The sequence below is a fragment of the Prinia subflava genome, chromosome 18 (assembly GCF_021018805.1).
Source record: "Prinia subflava isolate CZ2003 ecotype Zambia chromosome 18, Cam_Psub_1.2, whole genome shotgun sequence".
In the NCBI taxonomy this organism is placed as follows: Eukaryota; Metazoa; Chordata; class Aves; order Passeriformes; family Cisticolidae; genus Prinia; species Prinia subflava.
Genome location: NC_086264.1, coordinates 3892991 through 3920921, shown reverse-complemented (window position 1 = coordinate 3920921; position 27931 = coordinate 3892991). Strand labels below are relative to the sequence as shown.

The 27931-nt window shown below is 44.6% G+C and overlaps 1 protein-coding gene across 2 annotated transcripts in view; it reads right to left on the bottom strand.

Moving 5' to 3' along the window:
• BMP3 (bone morphogenetic protein 3) overlaps positions 1-27931 on the bottom strand; it is a 115993-nt gene that overhangs the window by 61767 nt on the left and 26295 nt on the right. The window contains exon 1 of one of the 2 annotated variants that reach the window (XM_063415216.1): positions 13893-13968. The exons of the other annotated variant lie outside the window; for it this stretch is intronic. Coding sequence (XP_063271286.1) covers positions 13893-13953 — 61 coding nt within the window. The 5' untranslated portion in view covers positions 13954-13968. Of the gene's footprint in view, positions 1-13892; positions 13969-27931 lie in introns of those variants that run through there. 2 annotated transcript variants of the gene reach the window in all.

Genomic DNA, 27931 nt, shown 5'->3' with positions numbered 1-27931 from the left:
GCTCTGAGAGGGAACAGTTGCTCCCTGATGTTTGCTGCACAAGGCTGTGCAGAGCAGTCTTTGAACACAAAGGTTTTTAGAATCTCACGTATGCAACTGACAAACACTGCTCAGCCCATTGAGGGAGAAAAACAGGTTCACACCAACATCTGCTAAACTGAAATTGCTAGAAACATACAGAAATCCACCGACCCAGGTGCAGTGAATTCAAATTTCCATCTGATAAAGTCACCCTCATCACCTGCCTGTGACAGCAATACAAACCTGGAATCTGCCCTTAGATACTGAGAGAGGAGCCCAGCTATCCTGTGGCAAGATGAAGGAATTGGACATTGAGACCATACTTTTATTTCCAATTTGGTACAGTACAGTTTCTAATTGCATAAAATAAGAAGACACTCGTGCTTTTATCTGTCAATCATTTGGTCAAACAACAACAGAGTAAAAATCCTGCATCTCAAGTCTATCCTTCTTGAACTCTGCACTTCTCTGGAAATGGGCCGTCTGAGGCAGCTTAGTTTACCCCCTCCTCGGAGAAGCCAAGAATTTTTTAATCATTAACATCTTTGTTGCCAAAATCACCCTGCTAAAAACTTAACCAAGGCAGAGACAGGTTATTAATGTCTCATTTTACAGATTAACAGCAGAGAATACATCTCGGATTAATATCATAATCCTTTTACCCAGCCCATTGTTATCTGACCCAAATCATCAGAGAGGGAGCTCAGCACTTTTCTGAGCTGGAAATGCAGAGAGAATGAACAAAAAGGTGGATTGGTGCATCCACAAGGAACACACAATTTCCAATCATACGTTATTTGGTTAACGCCTACATCCTCTTGTCAGTACTACCCAGAGTTATGGCGATGGAGCCACCAATGCTGAAGTGGGTCAGCAATCTCCTGAACACCAGATGACTGGAAATAAAAGTCAGTCACTGTTCAGGTATTTATCTGTAATTACCTGTGGACACTCACCTTGGCCTCAGCATCCTTCTCTGTGGAATTGCATTTTATTGAAATGGTATGCTCTGGCTCACCCCTGGAAAGTGTATGGTTTATCCCAAGTCTGTAACCTCCCTGCAGTATCTTGTGTCTGTAACTCTACTGGCTGAAGAATCTTACCGCGTCCATTTCGAAGCTCCCTGTTAAGGGTGCAAGCAGAGAGGGCTTGCTCTCTCTTTGCCCTGGAGGCCTCCGGAGGCTCTGCTCCTCTCCCCTTCCCTCTCCCCCTTCTTCCCCCTCTCCCTGAGTGACCATGCTGCCTTCCTGGGGTCGAACTCCAAATAAATCCTCATCCCATCAGCACCTCACCAGCCGTCTAGAGTCTCCTTGCCGGCTCACATGAAAATACCAACGAACCTAGAGCCCGGGGGGCTCCCGGGGAACCCTCCCCGCGGACTCTCCTCAAATCTAACCTACAACACTTCTCCTTCCATTTACCTCCTCTCTACTCATCAGCCACTCAGATGTTTCTACCCTCAGCCTACCAAGCAGCCAATTCAGTCAAGTGTGCTAATGCTCTGCTGGGTTTGAGCACTATCTTTTCTCCTCAGCCATGCAAAACCATGTTTTCACATCCCATAGGGTCCCCAGAACCCAGGCCCTCCACAGGATGCAACATATAAAAGTAGTCAGATACTGGTGTGACTGACTCAACACAGAAGCCAGCTTGTGATGCTGATAGTCACATGCCTGTCCCACAGCAGCAGCCATAGCCTGCACCCAGAGAAGGGCACTATCCCAAGTACAGGGGGAGCTCCCTGTTTGGCAGAGTTCACCAAACACTGTTGTGACAGCAACTTCGAAGCCATAGTATTGGGCTGGCTGGTGTGCACATGCTTCTGCTTGATACACGGAGCAGGGAACAGCTCAGAGCTTCTAATCCCACATTCAGGCAAGGTTCCCATTGACGTCAAACATAAATATTGGAGAGTTCAGCTGTGTAAGCCTCTGCAGTGGGGAAAACAAGTATATTTTCAGTACATATATACTTGGCATGCCCTTAAAGAGAGTTCAGATGAAGCCTTCAAGAAAGGTCCTTCCAAAGAAGAACTTGGTGCTGTCCCCACCTTCCCGCTGAACACTGTTCCTCCCTACACTGCAGTGCCAAAGTATCCGGGCAAGGTACTGCACTCCAGCGGTGCCATCCTTCCCTAGCCCCAGAACATGGCACAATTTCAAGCCAGAGAAAAAGCACTGTACGCAAGCAATGCCTGCACCTCTGCTGCTTCCCAAGCTCTGCACGTGTGTGAACATGCCTGTAACAGCAGCCAGGTAGAGGAAAATCCTTCCAGGCTCCCCTAGGAGCAGGCAGGACAGACTGTCAACAGGCTACAACCATAAAGGCTCATTTGAAGTTTTTCACTTCTGCTCACTGCTAGATTCAGGGGCTAAAATCAGCACCAGAGGGAAGGTGCTCCAGGACAGGAGAGATCATGCTGCTGGGAGGATGAACAGGATGGCAGTGTAGTGCAACTCACATCTCTGGTACGGTGCAAGGAATGGTAGGATGGGACATGGCAGTTGCAGCCAGGGTAGTTTATATTTATTAGCACAGAAGTGTAAAAATGTGGTGGCTAACAGCTGGCCTGAAGACCTCACAGTTATAAATAACCCTAATTTTATAGCTGAAATATAAGTAATTTTATAACTACCTTAATTATATAACCCAACCATTGGGGAGTAGGTCTAGGCCATTGGGGACATGCAAAGCTATTGGCTGGTTAGCCGGATGGCAACTAATTCAGCCAATCAGGACAAACCACACCAACTTTCAAAACAATATATGAAGAACAGCACTCAATAAAAGTTGGCTGTTGTTGCATGAACCTCAGTGTGTTTTGTCTCATGCCTGTCTCCAACATCAATGCCAAGTGGTGACCACTGACATGATACAATAAGCTATGGGTACTGTGGGGAGACAGAGGGCTGCAGAGAGTGGTGGGGAAAGCCACGGTAGTCCTGGCAGAGCAGCGGGTATAGCTGCAAGCAGCAGAGAGAGATGCAGAAGGCAATGAATAGAGCCACATTGGTCTGGACCCTTTGTGAATAGATGATGCTGGGAAATATGGGAGTGTGGGCTTTGGTGCAGGAAGACCCTGTTGTCAAGGTATGGACTCTTTTTTTTAAAGAAATGAGGGATAAAATATGATGAGCAGGCTTTGCTAGCCTTGCTAATGTGGTCCAAGAACCACAGATTGGACATGACTGAAGGAGCCACCCTGGACTTAAAACATAGGAGCGGGCTGGCAGATTTATAATTGAAGCAGCCTCCATAGGTGATGAGACTGCCATTAATGTAATAAAGCCCTGGATGCTCATCATGGACTTATTAAGTCTGTTAAAGACTGAGCATGACACAAGGACAGTGGAGGGTACACCACAGGCACTGCCCGTTGAGGCAAGTGGCAAGGACAGGGCACTGAGAGGGGCAGTGAGAGGCGTGGATGCTGCACCAGGCATGTGGGAGGAGGATGGGCGAGACAGCCATGTCACGCTGTGCAGCCATGTGGAGCCACGCTGTCACCCTGTGCTAGGATGCCTCGCCCAAGGAACATCCTGCAGCCGTGTGGAGGATGTGCTGCTGGCCCATGCCGGGATGCATTGCAGTAGAGCGTGCTGATCATGCTGCAGCCGAGCCAAGCTGCTGCGATGTGAAGCCATGTCAAGCCATGAACCCAAGTATGCCACTGAGTTGTGCCATGTTGCTGTGTCAGGTGAGTGCTCTGCAACTGTGCTGGATCACCCTGGCCCTGCAGCCGCACTGCAGTGGCGCACAGCTCCCGCAGAAGCAGAGCGCCCAGTAGCTGCACCAAGTACACCAGCACGGCCATTTGAATTGTGCATGCCAGAGCCGCGCATGCTCCTTGTCCCCAAGGACCTGCTCAGATCGCCTCCTCTTGGAGCTGACTGGCTGGGCTCTGAGACTGTGCCTACAACCCAGCCTCCACTGGGCACATCCACTCACCACTGTGATACGTGCGCAGACTGGAGACACTTCCTCGTGGCCTACCATGCCTGTAGGATCTGCAGTTGCTGGCCTTGGAGGGAACACACAGAGCTGTTTGAGTAGCAGATCTGTGTTGGTAAGAAATCCGGAGGGTCAGACAGCCATGATTCGGCCGTACATCACTGCTGCACCACTTGACCTGTGGGGGAGGGATGTACTATCAACATGAAGAGTCTAAGTGGGGACATATTTTTAATGGAGGCCACTATATTAAAGGGCATAAAATATTCCACACTAGTCTTAAAATGGCTTACAACTCCACCTGTGTGGGTAACACAGTGGTCTCTAGAAAAACCACACACCCTTAAATCTTTAGTAAAAGAACAGCTAACTCAAGGGCACATAGAACCATCCACAAGCCCATAGAACACCCCAGTATTTGTTACAAAAACTAAGTCCGGTAAATGGAGGTTGTTCCACGACTTAAGAAATATCAATGCAGTCATGGAAAGCATGGATGCTTAGCAACCTGATATGCCATCTCCTATTATGATTCCTAACACCTGGGACATTCTGATTGTGGACCTAAAAGGTTGCTTTTTTACTATTCCTCTTTACCCAGATGATACCCCAAAGTTTGCTTTCACAGTGCCATCCATTAATAATGCTGCACCAGTCAAGCGTTATCAATGTAAAGTTTTGCCATAAAGTATGAAAAACAGCCCCACAATTTGTCAATGGTACATTGCTCAGGCATTAGCATCAGTAGGAGAACAATTTCCAGGGGTGTACTGTTACCATTATATGGATGAGATCTTAATAGCAACCCCAACCAAAAAAGACCTTTCACACATTTGGCCTGATGCTAGCATTAAAAACATTTGGGCTGCAAGTAGCACCGGCAAAAGTGCAACAGCAACCACCCTGAAGTGCCTTGGACTCAAAATATTGTATCAGACCATACAGCCACAAAAAATCCATCTCTCAACAAAAATTCAAACTTTAAATGATGCATAAAAACTTTTGGGTACCATAAACTGGCTCAGACTCTATCAAGGATTGACCACCTCACAACTGGTACCCTTATTTAACATCCTAAAAGGTGATCCTGATCTAAATTCTCCCAGAAAATTAACCCCAGAGGCAAAAGCCACTATTGAAATACTAGAGCAGGCTATCACAGTCAAGTCCACCGCATATGCCCAGGGTATGCATTACTGTATTTACTTTCACTGTCAATTTTCATCCTACCAGGATTATCAGACTGCGGGATACTCAGTGGTCCGACCCTTTGCATGTTTTAGAGTGGATGTTCCTATCTCACCAATCTAAAAAGACAGCACCAACCATCTTTGATTTAATCCTTCCAAAATTAATATACCTGTGCCACAACAACAATTTGAATAGTGGTTTTCCAACAGCACAGCTTTACAAAATGCCTTGCAAAATTTCTTAGGACAGATTAGTTACCATCTACCAAGCTATAACTTACTGCAGTTAAGTGGGACCATTGAACTATCCCTAAAACCACTGAATAGTTGCATACCCCTAAAAGGTGTTACAGTATTTACTGATGGTTCTGAGAAAACTGGAAAAGCCATTCTAATGGCTTTGAAAGAAGAAAATGAATGGCAAACATTGGAAGGTTTTGAAAGTAGACCACCTCAATTGGTGGAGCTATGTGCTGTAGCTATGGCTTTCCAACGTTTTCCCCATATTCCTTTAAATATTGTTACTGACTCTGCCAATATTTTGCTGATATCACACAGAGATTAGACCGAGCCCTGTTGAAAGGAATTGACAATGCACAATTATTTGACCTATAAAAACTTTGTGGCATACCATTCAGGCCAGAACTTGCCCTTACTAAATCCTACATACTAGAAGTCACACAAATTTACCAGGTTTTATTGCAGAGGGCAATGCTCGAGCAATTGCCTAGCTAGCCCTCGTTGAACAGCACCACAGCCAGATATGCTTGCACAAGCAAAAGCATCACACACCTTCTTCCAGGGCTCAGTAGTGAGAGATAATGAAAGAATAAACAACCTTGGAAACACAGACTGGCGGACTCAGCTTGCTTTGTCTGGCTCTGGCATGGAACCTTTATGGCTAGAAAAGCCCGAGAACCTTATTACCTTTGGGAACAGCAACCCCAAGGAGAATCTCAGGGAACAGCAACCCTGGGAGAAAACCTTATTACCTCAGGGAACAGCAACCCCAAGGAGAATCTCAGGGAACAGCAACCCTGAGACCATCAAGGTGTTCGAGCACCACAGCGACAATACCTCTGTCAAACACAGAGGCTTGTAATATGGTTAACACCTGTGCTGACTGCCGAGGCCACACTGCACCACTGCAGATGGGAGTTAACCCTCATGGTTTGAGAGCTTTACAAATCTGGCAAACAAATGTCACACACATCCCTGAATTTGTACACCTAAAATATGTGCATATGTCAATTGACATCTTCTCATCAGCCATAAGGGGTTCAGTACATACAGGGGAAAGGAGTCGGGACACCATAGCACACTGGCGATCAGCCTTTGCTGCTTGAAGTATCCTCCGTACCATCAAAACAGACAATGGCCCTGCTTACATTTTCACAGAGCACAAGACAATTCCTACAATTCTGGGGTGTGTTACACCAGTGTGTTACACTGGTATTCCCCACTCAGCAACAGGACAGGCTATCGTAGAGGGTGCACATAGCACTTTAAAATGTATACTTGATAAACAGAATGGGGGAATGTGTGGTAAGACCTCACAGAGTAGACTGGCTAAGGCTATATATACCCCGAACCATTTAACAGTATTAGAAAATTCCCAGAATCCAGTAATTTTAAATCACTTTTTATCATTGCAATCATCTAGTGATGCCCAATTGTCTAAACCCAAGGTGATGGTGCGAGATATTATCACTAGTAAATGGGAAGGTCCGTGGGATCTTCTTATGTGGGGACATGGGTACACTTGGTGTTTCCACAGACACTGGAATGAGATGGGTACCTCCCAGATGTGTATGCCCTGCTCTAAATCCTGCTCAGGTACAAAAGCAACACCTTCCTGATGGCCCCCCAGCAGATGTTGTGGAGCAGTGATTTAAATAACTTGCTACATGGAGATCTGGGACAATTTATTTAACGATTTTTATCTGTTGAAAGATATGAAGATTTTATATATTTAAAGATACAAGGACTTAAGAATTTTATCGATTTAAGGACATGAATCACAAACCTGAACTAAGACAAATTGTTTCTCCTGTTAGTTGGTTTTCTTAGAGTTCCAAAGTTGGTTTGTTTCCTGCTTGCAGAGTTAAGTTGTAAAATTGCAACTTCTAAGTAATGAGCCTTCAGCATGCCATTTTGAGAATTTGTGTTGCTGGTAATCCCATTTGACAGCTCCTGGACATGAATGTTACATCTCCAAGGATACATGGGATATATCACTGGCTGATAGGGGCTAGGCTTATTGAGTTGGGTGGAAAGTCTCATTTGACCTAGGCTTTTTATTTGTGTCATCATGGCTGTTCCATACATTGTGCCCTATTTGTCATCCTGTCTGCAAGGGCTCTGCAGAGGATGACAAATACTGCTTATGTATTTAAAAACAAAAAGGGGGAACTGTGGTGCTAACTGTTGGTCTGAAGGCCCCACAGGTATAAATAACCCTAATTTTATAACCAAAATAGAACTAATTATATAACTACATTAATTATATAATTACCTCACTTATATAATTACCTTAATTATATAACTCAACCAGTCTGGACCATTGGAGAGCAGGCCTAGGCCGTTGGGGACACAGGCAGCTATTGGCCAGTTAGCTGAATGGCAACTAATTCAGCCAATCAGGACTAACGACATGGACTTTCAAAACTATATAAGAAGACTAGCACTCCATAAAAGTTGGTTATTGTTGCATGAACCTCGGTGTGTTTTGTCGTGTGTCTGTCTCCAACATCAGCAACATAAAAATATATGGTGGTAAAATTAACCCAGCAGATATTTTTGCTGGCAGGAGCCTGGGAGTGACAACTGCACCAGGCATTGTGAAAGAGCAACAGCTGAGCACGTGCTGGGGCTGCTTGCACACTGCCAGCGAGGTATCCCACACTCTGGAATTAATCGGATTAGAGTGGCTTTCCACTTCCCACCCAGATCAATTGGCATTTTAAGTAATTCACTTATCGCCCTGGAGAGTGAAAGGCTGAATAACATCAGTACTAAGCCTTTTGCAGAAGTTTAAGAGCTGCCTCCTCTCCCCAAGGCCTTGTCTGCAGCTTCTTTCTTTCCTACTTTCCTATATTTTCACTTGGTTCGACTTCTTGCGCAAAACAATCAATTAATGTGATGCAAAATAAAACACTCTTGAGAAATTGATACCCCGTTCTCCTCACAAAGATAAAGCAAAGAAAATATTTTAAACTTTATTCTATGTGAAATCAGAATAAATATGCCCCATGAAACCAATTTCCAGCTGAACTTGAAGTCTATTTCAAGAGCAGCAGGAAAAGCTGCTCTTGAAACTCCATTCCTAGAGCCCTGTCCTAGAAGCTGCCTTCCTGGAGAGATGTTATTCTGCTACTGCAGGGGTGCTGCCTATACAGCTAGAAATTAATAGTCAGCAAATGCTTTGATCTTTCTTTTTACTTTTTGTAAGAACTATGTGATGACTTTCAATAATTTCCTTCCTTTGGAACTCCCTAGCCCCACACTAAAGTTCAGTACATTGTCAGCATCTGAGAGGGCACAGCCATACCAGGGAGTTCACTGGTGGATATTCCTGCAGTCCAGACAACTTTTCAGAGCTGGTAAAATAGACACTGGGCAAAACATGACTGAGGTAAATAACAGGTTACTACAGATGTTCTTTTGAATACAAAGGAAGTATAAGAATGACAAAGTCTTCCTTTTTGTATAGTAGGGTAAGGAAATACAAGAGTAAGTAAGGGATAAAGTGACATTAAAGGGGTCATGCCAGGAAGGGAAGTGCCTGGTAACAAAGCCTTAGTTAAGAAAACAAACATGTTCTGAATATTTTACAGCACAAACTTTCTACCTCAGATCTCTAAAACTCGTGAAATCAGCAAGACACCAACAATGAGAATGGTAATCCCAGAATATCATAAATACCTAGAACAGCAGGTACAGAATGTAACAAAACCAGGCAAAGTGCACATCAGCTGTCTTGCTGGGATGCCATGAAATGTCTCTGGTTAATGGTGTGTGGTCTTTGTAGGTATCGAGTGCTAATGATTATTTTTTCAAAGAAACCATAGTATCAAAGCCTTGTCCTGCAGAAGTTGATCCCAAATAGGGCAATGTATATTTGAAAAGGTGTTTAATACAGTCTGCCCACACTCTGAAAGGAAATCCCTGTGCAAACCTGCCATGCCATTTGCAGACAGAGAGCCTCCGAGACAGGCTGTGCTCCTTTAGTCTCCCAGGCAGCAAAAATAATACCCTCGCTCAAAATAATGAGGCTTATGGGAAGATTATTGGCAAGGTCAGGGCTTTCCTTTGTGTGACAAAACAACAACCTGCTTACTGTCCTGTTATAGAATTGCACGCTAGCACCTGCTGCACTGTTCAGCCAAGCTCCATGCTCAGGTGGGAAGGACCCAACAATTCACACGGAAGTCCACAGCTTGCAGTTAAGTAAATATTTCACCATCTCACCAAGCAGCTCTATCATTGATACAAAATAGCCTTTGTTGTATCATCAAAAGCCATCTACCTAGCGATCAGTCAGCCATAAAACAGATGTTGGGGGCCATTCCCTATCCTTGCACCTTATTCACTGGCCAGGAACGCCTGAGGTTCTCATAGCAAATGGTCTGGCACTTCTTTTCCACAGCCTCACCAGGCATTGCTGTCTCCTGAGCTGTTCTCTGCTTTGAATTTAATTAAATATCCATGAGAGCCAAGGAAGCCAAGCTTAGTGCTGATCTGGTGGAGATGCAATAGCTCTTCTTTACACTTCCCTGCCACTTTCCTCACATGGAGTGGGTGTCCAGCCAAAGGGGTCTTCATAGAAGACTAAAAAGGTTGGGTTGTTGTAAAAGTCATTTATTACATGGCTAGATCTGTTTCATGAAGGCAGAGTTCAAAGGATAACAGTTTGTGCTATTATACAAAGCTGTTTGGCATAAATTCCCCATGTCCCAAGCAGAAGCAGCCTTCTCAGCAGCAGCAGCAGCATCCATCTGTGATCCGTGATCTTTCCATCTGTGGTCTCTAGCATTCTCAAAGCAGTGCATTTTTATTCTATTTTTACCCAATCAGCTACAGACACAATACTACTGTCTTCTTGGACCTATCCGGTCCTAACATTGAAGTACAAAAGTGGTTGTAATTTCTTACACAAATTCTACGTCCATAGTTCTATCTCTTCTATCTAGGAATGCGAGCAATTCTACATTATGTTTTCATTATGTCTGGAACTTAGTTAACTTTGTAAAAGGTGATGTTACTGAACTTTAAACTAGGCTTTAGGGCTTTTCTTACGAACTAATACAGTCTCTTATTTGCGTAAGGCATTCAAAATATTCTCTACCTATTTAAAACTAAACTTGCATTTCTACACCATGTGTGTGTGGATTTATGTATTTTAGTTTCTCTGAAGGTTTGAATTCAGCCCTCACATTTCTGAGTACTTGGAGCCTTTGTGAATGGGGCCCAGAGGGATTTGCCTCCCAACAAGCAAGATCCGCATTCTGGGAATTGCTTCCACCATCAGAATTTCATGAGGATAAAACTTCCAGTTAAAGCAAATTCTCTAAAATGAAAAACTTTGGCAACCTTCACTCAAAACAACAACAACAACCAAACAAACCAGACCAAAAACCCCTCAAAACCAAAACCAAGAAAAACCCACCCACAAACAAACTGGAAAAGAAGTTCTCCCAGAAACACTTCCCAATGATTTTGAGATGCAATATCTAAAACAAACATTCATATCAAGCCATAAACTTTGTGGGACACAAAGTCCTTCTTAGTTATCACTATAGCACCAAATCAGTTGCTTCAATACAGCACAGAAGGCAGTAAACCTTTTCCTCCAAGCAACTTCTTGTTTACTGTTGCAGGATTTAATACATTAATTGATCATATCAAACTTACATGGACAATAAAAACTTGATTTAAAAGTGTCTGCTTTGTCACCTTTCCAACAGGAAGGCTTGTGCCCTACTTCCCCCGGCAAGCCAGTGTCCCCAGTGACACATGGCATTGGACTGATCCAGAGCATGCTCAAGATGACAAGGCCCAGGCTCCAGGCGGCTGGCTCTGCCTGTATGGGGACCATCCCAGTGCTCCAGCTGCAGCAGCAGCTCAGCACAAATGTTGTGCACTCAATGTACTTCCCCACAATACACTCAATGTATTTCCCCCAAGGATGCGAACTTTAAAAAGTGTAAACACAAGCCAGTAAAAAATGGCATGAAAGAAACAAAGACTTTTCTTATGAAGGATTACACTAGAGCGATATAGATAAATTCGCTCCTGACAACTGCAATACTAAATCCTTTTAGAACATCCACAAAACATCCCAGGGACCGAGTGCAAGCAGCTCAGTTCTGGACGCTGGCAGTGAATTGCTAACCCCACTAAACTGCCAGTAGAATGCCTGACAGTCATCAAGAATTTGAGGGGAAGGACCGTTTGGGATACATGGCCGGAGCGACCGTGCACCTCTTAAGGGTGGATGGAATGGTGCTTCCATTGAAGAACAAGCCCTCTTAGTGCCTATGGCAGTTTTCCAAAGCAGCACTAAGATTTATAAGAAAAAGCACCAAAATCTAATCCTTTCCTTCAAGTCTTCTGCCTTTTTCTGGCCCTTTTCCAAACAGAGGAGCCTCCTTCCCTACTTCCTGCCCCATGTGTCTGTGCACCATGCACAGGACTCAGACAGTCCAACACTAGGCACACTTGGAGAATCAAGGTGGTTTGAATGAGGAGTGGTAGAAAGAAACTCACTGTGGACACTCTTCATTATAAAAATGGGAATATGCTTGCAAAATGCAAGATTTAAAGTGTAGTAACAAAGGTAAATCAATCAGATGTTATCAATTGCACTGGCACACGCTTTACCCAGAAGGATCCTAGCTCATGTACAAAAAAATGGTAGACAGCACTAAAAAAAAAGGAAAGAAACTCCCACAAAACAGAAATGCTACATGGAAAATACAAAAGCTTATTCTTAGTTGTGTCTTTGGAATCACAAGGCACACAAACCTAAAAATCCAGCGTGACGACCAGCCACTGTTTCCTTACTAAGGATCCAGGGCTGTTGGTTTTTTTCCCAGCAGCTGCAGCAAGAACAGGAGGACGATGCAAGCAGAGGAAAGGAGCTAGCATCTGGCAAAGCCAGTAAGAAGTGTTTCCAGTGAAACCAAAACAACAACTAGTCAAAATGAGCCCTAAGCCTAAAGGCCTTCAACCTTAGAATGGGACACAGGTTACTCAGCTGGGATCACTGGAGTCTGAAAGCCATTTTTTATAAGCCACTGTCAAGTAAGTCTGATACATACATCACTATGCCCTGGGACATATCCGAGTGCCAGTGAACATTCGGTTTACATTTCCTTTTCTCTTGTTTACATTTTTAAGAATTTGTATTAGTCATGTTCATTTAATCAGCTGCCTGAACTACATGTCACTGAGTGACAGATTTTAACAACCAGGGCTTGTAAATAGTACTTAAGAGCAATGAACAGTAACCAGAGTTTACTTATTAAATCTAAGGTGAAAACAAAACACTGATTTCCATTAGGAAGCAATTTAAGTATTTTCCACACATATAAAAATACGTGCATCTCTTCAAAGACCAAACAGTCCCAGAAAAAGGCTGGCAAATGGTAAAATCAAAATTAGACCAAACTAAGATAAAGAGAGAAAGAAATGATGAAGCTGCAAAACTGTTGGGCAGGCTGCAGTGAGCCTTTTGCAGCAAAGCTGGTGCAGGATGCTCCAGGCAAGGGAAGGCATTCCTCATGCACAGCATCACTGATCACATTGCTGCCATCATGGGACTGGCTGCCAGACTGGGCTGGGTGCAGAAAACCATTCAGGCCCATTTCCAGGGAGCTGCTCTCTGCCACTTGGATCACTCCTGCCACTGATGTGGCGTGGGTGAAGCTTTTGGGTTTCCAGGCACTTCTCACCTTGCAGCTGTGGTTGATATTCCTTTCCTATGCTCACTGGGTTTTGAAAGAGGGTCTGCTTTTTCTGTATTCTCAAGCAAAGCAGGCTCTGTACCATTAACTGGCTTTATGGAAAAGCAAAAGAGAAAAAAAAAAAAAGGAACTTAAATGCTGAGAGTCCTGAGAGTAAAGATCCAGAGATGGCGAGAGGGAAAGGAACCCTCAAAAAGGTCATGAGAAGTTCATGAACATGAAGCTGACACTTACTTCAACAACACCCACACAGCCTTTAAGGAAAGGTGGAAGAATGATCTAAAAAGTCACAGCTAAGGGGAAAATATGCAGCACATCTTAGAAACGAAAAGCATGGCAAGGGATTGCCTTAACCACAGGTTCAAAAGCATGTACCTCAGCCCTGCAATACTCTAAAGGAGCTTCCAAGGAAACACAAGACAAATAGAGGACAAAGCTGGGTCACCTTAACTGATGCATAAAGTTCTTTTCACCTCCACAGGAAGTACGGTCTCATCACCACAAAGCTAAAACCAGAGGTGACAAAAACCAGAGGTGAGCAATACATCCGGTGTAGTCAATTTTCAGCAGAAATGCAGAGATTTCTCTTAAGAGATTAACATTGATTTGTGTGGGGTTCTTTTAACAGCCAGGGTTGAAACCAAGTTGCTCATGAACAAGCAACAATTCACTCTTTCTTGTCCTGGACTGTTGAACCAGTTCATGAAATCAGCTGTCAAAGATGCCCTGCCCATGGAATAAAGTTTAAAACTCATGTCCTAACCTTGGCTGATCAGGACATCTTCAAAACATCTGCAAGTTTTGGTGCAGTGCCCAGGAATCATAATTTCTCCTGAGAAGGAGAAAAACAGATCTATTAAGAAAGGGCAATACCTGGAAAATTAAGAGTCTTAGGCAAGACATGCCATTGCTAACAGCAGTTCAAAACTTGATGAGAGTCAGCAGTGTAGAATGGTGAACTCCAGACATATTTTAAATGATGCTTTTGGTTACACTCCATTTAAAAGAATCAGCTGTCAATAACTATAATTTTCTTTTGTATAATTCATAAAGTGGTCAATTCCAAAAGCAAAAGTATTATTGGTTTGAGTAATTGACTGCTGAAGCACAGTAGAGACACCATCTCCACATCTGGCGTCTGGGAGCATGTGCTTCGCGCGCTCCGAGCGCGCTCCTCAGCGTGCTGTGTGCAGGAATGTGCTTCCATCGTGGGCTCACTGCCTGCTACGGGGGCAGGAGCCCTCCTGGACAGCATGGGGCTGTGCAGGAACACAGAGTTCCATGTGCTGCCAGCACCATGGCTCTGTGTTGCCCCAGAGCTCACAAATCTACTCAGGCTTGCAGCAGAGCACACCACAGGTTGTGGTAGGGTGGGGAGAACCCAACCTGTGCCCAGCTGCATTGCCCGAGGCTGCTATGGGCCCTGCCCTATCCATGCCACCCAAGCGCTGCCACACTCTGTCAGAGCAAATGTCAGCCCAGGATTACACAGCTCAATGCCCTTACACAGGCAGAAACTACCGTGTGATCTCCGAGGCCTTGTCCTTGTTGAGGACACAAAGGGCCAGCAGGATGCTGAGCACCTGTTTGCCATGCCCCCCACATGCTATCAAGGCTGTCATCACACCGAGCCCCTCAGGAACTATTTTATAGTGGGCACTCATGAAATGCTTTTCCTCGCTGCCAACCCCGTGCATGTCCTGTGCGATCTGAAAATCAAACCAGACCTATTGCATTGATCATCAATGACAAAAACAAAGCAACCAGTTAGGCTCTGCACAATGTCAACCATTCTGAAGGGATACTAGAACTGAGATGTGGAATTTTGCTCACACTTCAGCTACAGATCCAAGATAGGGAACATTTTTCGAACCGTTTTTTCACAGAATGTCTTTGAAGGATTATAAATAAACACTACTTATAATTTACTTTAATAAGTTTGCCATGGAAATTTACAAAGGATGGAACCTCCAAGTTTCCTCCTCTGAACTACAAAAGTGAGTTCTCACTTGAGTGCTTCAGGAACTGAAGTGTCAGATCTGACTTGGCCTCCAGACTCCACTGGGAGAGAACCCCACAGTTTTACCTACAATGTTTTCCCTAGAACTGGAAACAGAGACAGCTGCACAGCTCTCCTTGCACAGTGTCAGATGTTGTCCTGAGACTGGCCATCAAGCCAGGCAGGAGTTTCTAATGCTTCTGTGTTCTGAATCTCCAGATTTAAGCAATCAGAAAACGGTAAATGCTTAATTATATAGAGAAGTGTCACATGTACTGCCTGTCACCAATCATTAGTGCAGAACAATCCTTCTGCAGAGAAAACCTTTCACCTCAATTCCCATGGGGAAGTGAACACACCCCATCACAACAGTAGTAGCCCTAGATAGTCTCCAGCTTGGTTCAGCTAACAGTGTATAATACACCAAGAGCTAGCAGGCCACTGCAATTCCTTAGAATCTGACAGTTATTTTTCCCTGATAATTAGGGGCTTGGGAAGAGCCAAGTTGCTTTCCCTTTCAGGGATGTTTCATCCATGTCCAGCTGTAGTGCTGAGTTACAGAACCAGCGGCAGCACCAGTCCTGAGTGCTCTCACCACGGGAGAAAACAGGAGTATTCATGAAGAATCAACTAGAAAGAAACAAGTGACAAGCAGGATTGAAGAGGGACAGAGATGCTGTCTCCAAATCCTGTTTTTCTTGGGAAGTTCAGAATTTCTTTCACAAACTTTAATGTAGCCCTCTAATAATGTCCTCCTGGGGTAACAGACCCAAAATACCAAAACTCAGTAGCTTTTACAGTGAAGGAGCAACTTCTGGAGGAACAAGAACCTCCTTTTGGGAGCACCTCGCTTTGGAGCTGTTTGTTACCTGGCTCGATTGACACTGGAGTGTCAACAACATGCTTGCTACTCCTAGCCAGGGTGAGCTGCAGAGATGGGCGCTACAGAGCCGAGCTCTGGAGGAACCACCTCAAACAGGACATACCCTAAACACCTGGCACCGAATACAATGCAGCAGAGAACTCCAGGTTCATTTCTGGAAATAACTTGAAACTGCTTGTTTTCAAGTTATTTGAGTCTGCATCAAAATGTAAAGTGAGAAAACTCCTTGATCATTCCATTTTTCCAAGTGAACAGTGATTCACAGAAACCTCCTGGGGTGGGAGGGGAAAGGGCAAAGCAAACCCGACATTTTGAGCTGTATAAGTCAGCAAACAAACAGGATGAAACTGAAGGAAGAGCAAGTGGAAGTTAGGGCCATGCTTCCTCAGCCATAAATTACACAACAGGAAAACATATGAAGTTGTCAGCCAGAGTGAGGGCAGAGGAAACCATCTCCCAAAAAATACATCGCAGCCCAAAACAAAGTTTATCTCACCAGAGCTCTCACTGGAGAGGGGTGGTAAAAAGCCTCAGAGCTCTAGATGAGTGCAGGGCCTCGGCTACTTTTCAAAGACCTGACATTCATTCTGTGAAACTCTTCAAGCTCAAAGCAGAGCTGTCAGGAGAGCTAGATTCCCCTTCTGCAGGTGGAATTTTACACACGGAAAATGAATTCCAGATGCAAAGCAGAGTACTTGTCCATCTCCAGAAAATGAACTCTAGTCTGAGTGACATTCACTTGCTGCAATTTGCCCCTACAGTTCAATTATGGTTTAACATGGAGGGAGCCCTCCCCTCAAAATCTTTGTCAATCCATCTTCTCCTGCCCCATTGCTATATACACAGTGACACAGGGAGCACAATGCGCACAATGCAATAAATCTGCACCTCGGCTTTGGACAAAGGATTTTAAGCATATAATTCACGTATGCCAATTATTTGTGGTAGGTAAAAATACTTCTTCAATTCTAAATTAAATGTAAAGAGAACAACAAACAACTGGAAAGGTCTTTTGTGTACTTGCAAATATGGAGTAAAGAGTATGAAATCCTTGGACATGTCAAACTCTTCAAAATTCTTGATAATCACATTTCCAATTTCCTTCCCCCCCCCAGCCCTCTTGTATGCACAGCACTGGAATCTGAGGAAAGCTGAAGGTACAGAACTTCTGTAGAAGCAATAAAATGTTCCAGCTGGCCCTAAAGCAGTACAGTGAGCTAAGGAGGTGTTCTGCCTAGGATCAGTGCAGTTAATCTGCACCATTACTCCACATTCAACACCTGCTGAATGGACACCTGACTCGAGGCCCAGGTTTCCAGGTAGGGACACACAGAGCATGCTCTCCCAGGCAGATACACCACCTGAGGCTGCATGTCCCAAACAAGTGCCCTGATCCCAGCAGTCACAGCCCTGGGCAGCTTCCTGGTAAAGCGCCACACGCAGCCATGGCAGCTCGCACAAACACTCTCTCCTAAAGGTTAAACTTGCCTATTTAATTTTTCACAAGATGAAAGAGGAAATTATGAGAAAAATTCCTTAGTAGGGCTCCTAACTGCCAGAGTAAATACAACCCAACTTACCTTTTACATACAGAACACTATCAAAAAGACAGATGAATTGCCCTAGCCAGAGCCTTATCTGCTGCTATCTGAAAATAAATGGCAATTGGCAGCAATAACAACTCCCTGCAATTCATGAAGCTTCATTTCCATAATCTCTGGTGCTCCGAAAAGCAGAGGGATGCTCTGAGGAGAGGCTTAGAAATGACAGCTGTGCCACAGAGAAATAGATATCAAGTTCCCCACAACAGCACTTTTCCTGTAGGAAAGCTGTTTGCTCTGAGCATTGCAAGGAGTAAGGAGACACACACCACCACTTCTGCCTCCATCTCCTTTTCTCACCTGTTTAAACCTGCTCCTGTCCCAGCACAACTCAGCCCAGCTGTGTCTGACCACATTCCCCTTCCAGAACAGTACAGCTCAGGGAAGCAGGTACTACATCCTGGCAGGACATTTCACGCCAGGCCAATGATACCAGGCAGAATAACCAGCAACCTCCAGCAGCATCACCACCCACACAGCCCACTGCCTACTGGCATTATAGATCATGGATTTGGAAAGGCAGCAGCCCAGGCCTGGAGCTCTGGGAGCTCAGCAGAACTCATTGTGTACTGCCGCCAAAACACAGCCTAGCTAAGAAGGTTGAAGACAGAGGTGAATTGGAATTACTGAGGCTTTCGAGCCCATCACCATGGCTACAAACCTAAGGTTTCTGCTATTCACTCCATTAACCAGATTGCTTTGGTGCATGAAAGGAATCCATATCAGCAAATCTCACGTTTCCTGGGCTGACTCCATGCTGATCAAAGAAGTCCATGGGTAACACCACACCACTTGGCATTTTACAGCACTGAAAGCAGCATCTGTATTATTTGAGGCATATTGTTGAGAGAAGATGGGTGAAAACATCCTAAAAGATGGTTTTCATTCCAGTGAGCTCACCGAGTGGGTAAGATAGCCAAGGTGGAAGTGGAGCAGTAGCATAAGCCTGTTCAATGACTTTGCTTTGAAGATCAGAGAGCAGTTCAGCAAAAAAGTAATAAATTTTTTATCTCCTTACTCTCAGTCCCATGCCCTCTGCTAGACCATACTGCTTCCAATCCTTTGGAAATACCATGTGCACTCATGGGCCAATGAACTTTTTTGCCATTAGAACTGTCCCCAAGGTCTGACAGGCGGTGTAGTTTTTAGGTATACTAAAAAGAAAAGCAGCATTTTTTAGGTACTGTCCCACTGAACAGTCCTCCTACCCAATCACAGTGGTACTTAACAGGTAGTACACTCTTTTTTCATCTTTTCCAGGAACTTGCAGCTGTGCCACCCCCTGAGCTATCTGTGCCTCACCAAGCCAGGACAGCAGTATCTGTGTGTGTTAAGCAGTAGTGTGCCCGTAAAGGCAAGAACCCATTGTGCTTCACTCTTGTGAAGCCTTGGCACCGAGCTTTGTGGTGTGCTGGCTTTGCAGCCCTCCCCAGCACCACTGCCTCCCGGGCCACAGGCACAGGAGGGCTGGGAGCTCACACCCCAAGTGAGGCCATGCACAATTCGGGACTGGCCTGGATCGAGACATCACATGCAGCTGTTAAGCTGCCCAGTTAAAAAGCTATGTGCCTTGTAATGCCCACAGTGAACCACCAAAGGCGCCAGGGGAGACCAAGGGTATTTGCAGCAGGCTCACACCACGTGCATGTTGCCTGAGGACTTGAAAAGCCCAGGGAATGCTTCCCCCACAGCCACCAACACCTGTGATCTCCTACAGAGCAGTCGCAGCCCCTCTTCAGACACAGGAGAGTAATGCTGGAATCTCTCCAGCCCAAACACTAAAGTCTGTAAAGGCTAAGGGGAAGTTCTTCAAATTCAGGTACATTCTTTCCAAAGTACACCCAGCCAATTAAAAGCAATTTTCAAAAATTTCTTAGCCCTATTTCTGGTTAAAAAAAGAGAATTGAAACTCCGAACCACAGTTTTCAACCGGCATTAATAGGATCATCATGGATCCCTGAATAGCTGCCATCAGTGACAGCAGAGCAGAATTCCACAGACATAAGTAGTAAAGTACCAACTCCCATTTTACAGCATTTCTGAAATCTTACAGCAGATGTGCAGACCTTTAAGGATGCAAATACTGAATAATGAGCCCTTATCTAGAGATAAAAGGAGAAAAAGTAGCATTAAATCAAAGCAAATATTTGAAAACTGGGAGATTATTTTTAATAATCTGTAATTCTAAAGTAAGATGAGCAATTTAAGACACATTATTTGCTTTATGTGTAGCAATTTTCAAGGCAAAGCAGTTTTTCAGGCTGCTGTTGTAGCAATATTGATTGTGAGGCACCTCCAGCCTGAAGAAACTGCTGCTGTTCACAACACATACATTGGATTGCAGTGACAGCAGACACTGCCTGCCTGTGGTCTTGGGTTCCTGGGGAGAACCTGACACAATTGTCCCCATTCTCTGTTCAATTGCCCTTGCTACTTTTACGAAGTGCTCCATTTTGTCAAGTTTTCTCTAGACACACCTTTAAATCAACACTGGCAGATGCCTCAAACAAAATCTGCAAACCAACCATCTCCCATACAGTAGATTTCAACACCACTCTTGTTAGCACTGATGGCAGAAATCAATTTTCAAAGCATATCGTGTCATTTCTGCTTGGACCTGGCCTCTCCTTCCCTCTCTGCCCTGGCTCAGCTAAGGACATCTAATCAAAAGTCAGCAGTTCACAGCCTTCTCGTCTGCTGGCAGAGCAGTGGTAAAAGTACCCCAGAACTCACAAGAAAAGGTATGAAGGCTTTCAGTGCTATCAGGTGCTTCCACATGAGTTCAAATGAAAGCCTGGTATCTCGGAAAGGAAAAGTGCCTCTCCTGTGCCAAGAAAGATCCTCAGCAGCAGCTCTGTTAACAGTATTGCCTTTTATTCTAAGTGAGCTCACATGAAAATGAAGGTGCAAAGCAGAAATTCCCCCTGCTGCCAGTTGAGAATGACAACACCAGACACACTCTGTGGATATCTCAGGGGCTTCAAACAGCCTGTGGGATCGCAGACAGGCTTTCTGCACAAAGCCAGAGCAACCAGGAAGTGCAACTACTTTGGAAAGTACCTGTGTGCCTCAACCACAGCTCCACGGTCTGCACTGTTTACAGTACCTCTCCTGTCAGACACCTAGCATCTGTAAATATGCCACTGACCAAGGCCACCTCAAAAACTGGCCAGAGCCTTCCCCGCTGGTTGTATCTCCTGTGTCTCAGAAGAGCCCTTGTCCTGGGCACGGGAACAGTGCTGGCACTCATCCCATGCCCAGTGCCAGCTAAACCTCCCCAGCACAGAATGCCAACAGGAACCAGTGCACAGAACCCCGGGTCTCATGCTGCCTTGATCAAAAGGTGAATTTCATATTCCCACAAAAATCACCTCCTCCAGTAAGGCTGGCAAACTGCTGAGTTTCACAGCTCTGTAACATCGAGTTAAGCACTCAAGTGCCTGGACACACTCTGCAGATACCAGTGGCCCATCTCAGCCACAGCATCTGCCTCCTGCCTGTGAGGCACAGCCCTGGCAGTGCCTTGGCAGTGTGTTCCTGTTTCAGTGGCTCCCTCCTGGGCATCCCTTCCTGGGAAGCCCAGCAATGAGCAACTGGGTTTTCTTGTTATTTCGTTCATGCTGTTAAACTTGCTCACATACTGAGAGACTGAGCACTGATAGTCTAAAACCACAGAATTCTATAGTGATTTCTGATCAAACCAATATTAGTAAAAAGCAAACAGCCATTAAAACAGCAACTCCCCAGCCCCCAGCTACCTTGGTGAGCCAAGAACCCAGCATCAAGGCACCTGCAGCTCCTTGCCACTCTCTGGAGATCCCAGCCCTCTTCCAAGCACACACTGCCCAGCATCCCTGGTGGGAGCTCTGGCCATGGGTATTGGCACAGTGCTGGGCCTTCTAGCTACTGACCTTGCAACCTGAACCTCTGACCTGCCCCATCCCTACCACAGGGTTATGACTGACCCTGGCTGGTACCACTAGCCCTGGGTGTCCACCATGCTGCCACTTCAGCAGCACCCTGCCTTGGCAGAGGTGCTCCCAACTCCTGCTACTTCCTGACACCTATGGGAAATCATAAAGAGGAATTTCCTAGCTTGGAAGTAACCCAATGTTAAAGATCCATTAACAGCTTTATGCAATTCATCCAAGGTGAAAAGCAATACCTGTGGCCAGACAGGAAAACTGAAGCTGAGCCCTTCCACAAGGCTCACATCTATCTCTGTGCCCCCCCACCTGCTTTCTCCAGCACCAGTTTATATAGTTCTTTGAGAGACAGGCTTTCAAAACTGAAAACCTTCCAGTACTAAAAGGTAAACTCTAAACTTCCATCTGTGCCTATGAATGCCACAACTTAAAGCTCTCAAAAGTAAATCAAGCCTCAAAGCATGCAGCAGCAGAAACTGCATATTCAGGTGAGCAAGCTGAGACACAAGTCCTACTGGCACGTCAATTCCTATCTATGAGAAGCTTTCCCTAAGCACAGAGACTCATCAGCCACCAAGTAGCAGGTTCTCCCCTCTTAATACGCTGCCAAATGGGGAATTCCAGGGGCTGCAAGAACGGGGTGGAACAGTGGGGCAGTGGTAACCCCTCAGCAGGCTGCACAGCAGCTCTGCCCCAGGAATAGTTCCTGGCCTCTTGAGGTTCCTAAGCAAGTAATGGGACCAAGCAGCCCAAACCCCCTTATTTTCCAGCCAATAGCAGTCACCTTGCTGGAAATTAATTTGCTGTCTCACTCCCCCTCAGCCAAAAATACAGCATAAGCACCTTTCAAACCTTAAGTTTTTACTTTTTTCACTTAAGGAATGTAGTATTTGATGAAATACTACATTGTGTAAACAAAAGCCTTATCCCTAGCTATTAAATGTAAAGTCCCTTGTTTTGTTAAAGACATACCAAAGCCAAGTCCAAAGTCCCCAGACAGGCCTGCAGGATACTCGGAGCGATTAACCCCTCTGTCAGAGTGCCCTGACCTCCAGATGGATCAGGGATTTTCTGCAAGTGTTTCTTCAGAGATTCTGGCAGCACTAACAGTCTGTTCTCACATGCAGCAGTGGAGGTGCTGCCTGTCCTGGGACTACTGCAGGTTGGGATATAAAAGGTCCTTCCAGAAGGACCATATCACTTATCTCAGTGCTGACCACAGCCATTTTCACAACCTTTTTTTAAGGTCGTTTGGAGACAAACTCTGGCTGCAGCCCCCAGCACAGTCATTCTGAAATGAGTATAAAAGAGATTATTCAAGAAACCCGTAAGAGCCCTCAAAAACTGAACATTAAGGCCCCAAATCCTTCTCTAAACCAATATTGAAGAGCCATGTAAGAGAGAAATCTGAAACACTCTTCCTCCGGAGAAAGAATTGATGAAAAGTGTGGCAACTGTATTTCTGACTGAGGAAATGCTTAAGTTCACACTGCTACACAGCATAAGACAGCAATGTCTTCATGCTAAAAACATGGAGCCTAGAATTCTAAACTATGCAGATAACAGGATAAGGGGACCACACCCTCAAAGACTATAAATCAGCAGAGCTTTTGGACAACAGCTTCCAGTTCTATGTATATTTGTAGGCACAACGTGAGCTACAAAACTGTGCTTGTACCCCTCTTATGACCCCACAGGCAGTGAGGTGCAGGTCTGAGAACACCATCTTTACCATCTTCCCCTCCTCTTCTTACATGAGCATCTGACCTGGCAGAAGGCAGTCATTTTGAGACTCCTTCCATAATATTTGTGTGCAGGAGGTGCAATTCCACATTTTGGCAATATGTCCTGCCAAAAACAAATGTCTGGTTTGCACGAGAACAGTGTAGAAAAAAAAGAAGTTTGGCTTCGAAATCAGACTTCAGCTCAGCAGTAGTCAGACCATGTAAGCCCCAAAAGCCTCCGCAGCCAAAACCGGGGAAATCTGGTTTTTGTGTCTGCTCAGACTTCTAAATTAAAAAATGTGTCTGCAGAGCAACTATGGTGGAACTACACAAGAAGTGCTTTTCACAGTTTCAAACAGCAACACTGACTCAAAAGGAGGGGAAAATAAGTTTAAAAAAAAAAAAAACAAAAAGAGAGAGAGAGAAAGAGAGACCTGTAATCAAAACCTTAGGAATTATATGGAAAACACATTTGTGAAGTAACACATTTCTTACCATTCTATGCAGCTGAGAATGGCTTTCAAGGAAGGTGTTTTCCTCTGGCTAATGACCACATGGAAATGACAGCAACCCAACTCGAACTGTTCATAGGTGAAGCTTGTGCACTTGCTATTAGCCATTTCTATCTTCAAATATCAATTAAATACCATTTTCATTTTTGAAACAAAAAATATACTAACACAACCAGCATGAAGAAACTGGCAACTACACCGTACACCTGTTATTATGCATTACAGTGAAATTAAAGCATTTAGAGAATTTGGCAAGGCCGTGATGCTAAAACTATGGTGGTGGTTATAACTGCAAACATGCAGATGAATGCTGCTCCTGCCTGCTAGGAAAATACTGCTGCACAAAGAACTCCTAGTGTCCAGCAGCTGGCCTTTCAGGGTGAATATCCACAAACGTGCCCTCTGTGACACCTACTCAGGTGACATGGGCACCAGTCTGGTGCTGCAGCAGAAGCAGCAGTGAGGGGGCCCAGGAACAGCCCCACACAAGCACTGACCTCCTTGGGGGAAGTACAGAGCACTATTTATTCAGGTGCAATAATACAAATCTTTGTGGGTTGTTCTGCAATGATAAAACAAAGAGGATTCCAAAGAATGCATTCCCTGTGTGACTTCCTGAGCTCCACTGTAAGCACACCATGTTTGCAATATCTAGTGATGGCCAGAAGCAAATTATTGTCATTTGGGGCCTCCAAGTGCAGAACTCGAGCAGCTTTTCAAACTGGGAAAGTTTTATGGTGCTGCAGAGTGTTACTGGGACATGGAGAATAGCACAGGGATCTGGTGGAGATAAGCTTTTGCCCTCCCCCCAGGCATCATTTCAGCTGTCCTAACCTTTTCATGTAAAAATAAACAGGACGAGCCTGCAATAAAAGACAATTTATGTGCTGTAGCTGGACCACGAAAGCCTAGAGAGCTAGAGGCACCCCAGCACAATGAGTGACCTGAGTTTGTGTCACTAATTACCAGTTTTGTTCAAGATGAGAGAATCTATGCTCAGTATGAAACACCATTAGCAGAGGTGGAAAGCTAGAACTCTATAATTTATGGAAATGCTTTCCTCACCACATACAACAAAGTAGTGCAGGCACCCCAGTACCAACAATGCCCAACCCCAGAAAACGTATCCAAACGTGGGCTTCACACCCAGACGCTTCACCAGGTATGCACACCTGGGGCTACCAGTCTGTGATCAATCACTCCTGCAGTGATGACGTGGCCATCTGGCTGCAGCTCACAGTGTTAGCAGGTTACTATAACCTCATCCACATGGCCAGTAACATCCTAGTCCCAGGGTTTTCAAAAGAAAACATCTGAAGTACCTGTGATTTTCCAACACAACACTGGCTGTTTCATGTTGGATCTATAAACTATATAATCCCTGACAATTTCCAGGAAAACTTACTTTTGGTAAACTTTGGCAGTTTCTCTCAAAATCCACCAGAGACAGACGCTGGATGCAGGTAAGCTGCTGTGCTACACCTGGCTTGTTTCAGGGGCAGAGAGGGACAAGGTGAGCTCAGGCCTTGACTGTGATCAAGACAAGTTGCCATCCTGAAGAAAAAACATAAAAGAAAAACTGCTATAGAAGCTATGTAAAAATACTCCTAAAAGACATTGTCCTGCTTGTCTGTATGAATCTGCCTTTTGCCTGTCAGCAACAGCTCTGTTGTATTTCTGAATAACCCTGTTGTATTTCTGAATAACCGTGTTGTTCAGGCACAATTATACATCCTGATGAGCAGAAAAACTGCAGAGGCATGGGACACAGCAGAACACCATAATCCTTGTGCTGAGGTGAAGCTTGAAGAAAAGCTGTCAGATCCACTGGCTGTTCCTTTGTCAAAGCCAAGCTGGAAGCTTTTAAGAAAACTTAAGCCTTCCCCTGCCTCTTTTTCTTGATGGGTGTGAGAGGTAAGGGCATTGGTAAGAAAAGTGCAGAGGATCCCTCTGCTATATAGAATGCCAAGGAATCCATGTCTCTCTGTCATTGGGAATTTTTCTAATTTTACTTGCTCCACTATCAGTCCAGATCACCAATGCTAACATGAGTGGGTACCATCAGCATGAAGCTTGTAGCACATAGTGTAATGCAACAGAGGTTCCTCTGGAACAAGGAAAGTTTGGAAAATTATACATATGCTGTTCCCACTGGAGTCTAAGTTCAGCCATCAAATTCAATATGTTACTATACAAAAGACTACAGCAACAGAGCAGAAGTAACAGGGAACTGATATGCCAAGTTCAAAAATACACTTGTGTTCTGACCAATTTCAGTCAATTGCTTCTTATAAAATGAGATGGCTACTGAAAACAAAAATCACTGATTTCCATTGGGAAAGAAGAAAGGTAGGCCCAAACTCCAATTCTAGGGTGGTCAAAAAAACTCAAAAGAAACAAGACTGAAACATAACTCCCTCTTTCATTTACACTGAATGGTCACCTGTATGAGAAACAAGTTCATTATCACACCACTGTTCAGACAGCAATTGCGTGTACGCAGCAAGATCAACTCTGCTAAAAAACCCTCAACAAAGCAGGTTTCAAAACAGAAGAATCTGTGTACATGTCACTGTGTAAACTAGACAGACACTAGGAAAAGATGACAAGAGTTGTTTGATATTAATCCAAGATACAGCCATTTTAACAAAGCTGTCTGGTAAGAGCTCATCTGACCCACTAAATGAGCATCTAGTGTTTTTTTCTTTCAGCTCTAGAGTGTTTAGGAGGAAAATGCTAGATCAAGAAAGCAATGGAGGTGGCAAGATTCAGAAAGTGGATATTGTGGTTCCATAGCAGTACTGGCCCAGGTGCTTTTTCCACGTCTGGCTACCTGAGGAGGGGTAAATCACAAAGCTGAACCATCCTCCTACTGATGGTTTGAATAAATGCACCTCACATCAAGCTGGACACATATTATGTCTCCATTAAGTGCACTGGGCTATATAAGTTAATTACAAGCACTTGCATTGCCAGCTCTCACATCATTGTTCAGCTTTTAGTTCTTTCAATAACCACATTGAGTACATTGTACAGAAATAAAACTGAAGATTTCACCTAATGAAAAATACTTCCTTTTGCCTGTGGAAATGACACTTTCATACAATGGATCTTCTTCACTACAGGACAACAGAAAGGGCACCTGACTTACAGCAATTCTGTGTTCTCTTCTGGTGAAAGTGGTTGCCATACAGTAAAATCACAACTATTTTAAACAAGTTCTATGCACACATCTAAGATTTGGCTAAGCACGCTGTCAGCAGCTCAGTTTCAAACTATAGTAACTGCTGTAACTCCGGTGACTGGGAAAGTCAGACCCATAATGGAAAGCAACAGTGCTATTTTTAATCATTTCAGGCCTCATAAGAGACTCCTCAGTGAGCACTGAAGTGGGATCAATAGTTTCATGCAAGCATTAGAGCAGATCTTGCTATTATGTTACATGGCAGTAGCAAAAGCACCTCCTTGGAACTTACAAATATTAAATCAGAGAAAAAGCAAAGATGAGCAGAAACCTGAGCAACAAAACACTCTTGATTTCATGAGGTAAACTCTGATTTAAAAGATCTCTTAATGAGGTTCAAACTCACAAGTATGTAAGATCTCTTAACCTGGTGTTAAGCCAAAAATCTAAGCGGTCCAAGCAGCCTCCACATGAGAAAACACTGCTCAGGTTGAAGACTCACTCTGGAACTTCTGTCAATAACCAATCTGCAGGTTGAATACTCTGATTCTCCCACTGTGCTAGGAGGGATAGAACTGGCCAAGCACACCAAACCATGAACCTGATGGAAAACAGAAATGCCAGCCTGCATAAGGCCTCCCAGGCCAAGAGGGACCATTCCCATTGTGGAGCCTGCAGCCTCCTCTGTGTTGGGGGTTATATTTGAGTTCTTTTACTTATAGAATTTTTCCCCATAAGTTGCTGGGAGACTAACTACTGGGTACTTTTGGGTGCTTGACCAAAACAAAGAAGTGGCCAAAGGAGAGTATAGCACCGGGCTACACCTATTTTTGGTCTCTAGTAGTTTTCCTTTCCGAGGGAAAAAAGATACTGTGAGGTTTGGGGGCTGGTAAAGGACGGGGCAGGAGACAGCTTCGCTCTCTTGCTCTCGGTATCAGAGAGAGAACAGCCAGGCTGCTGCTTGCTGCTGGAG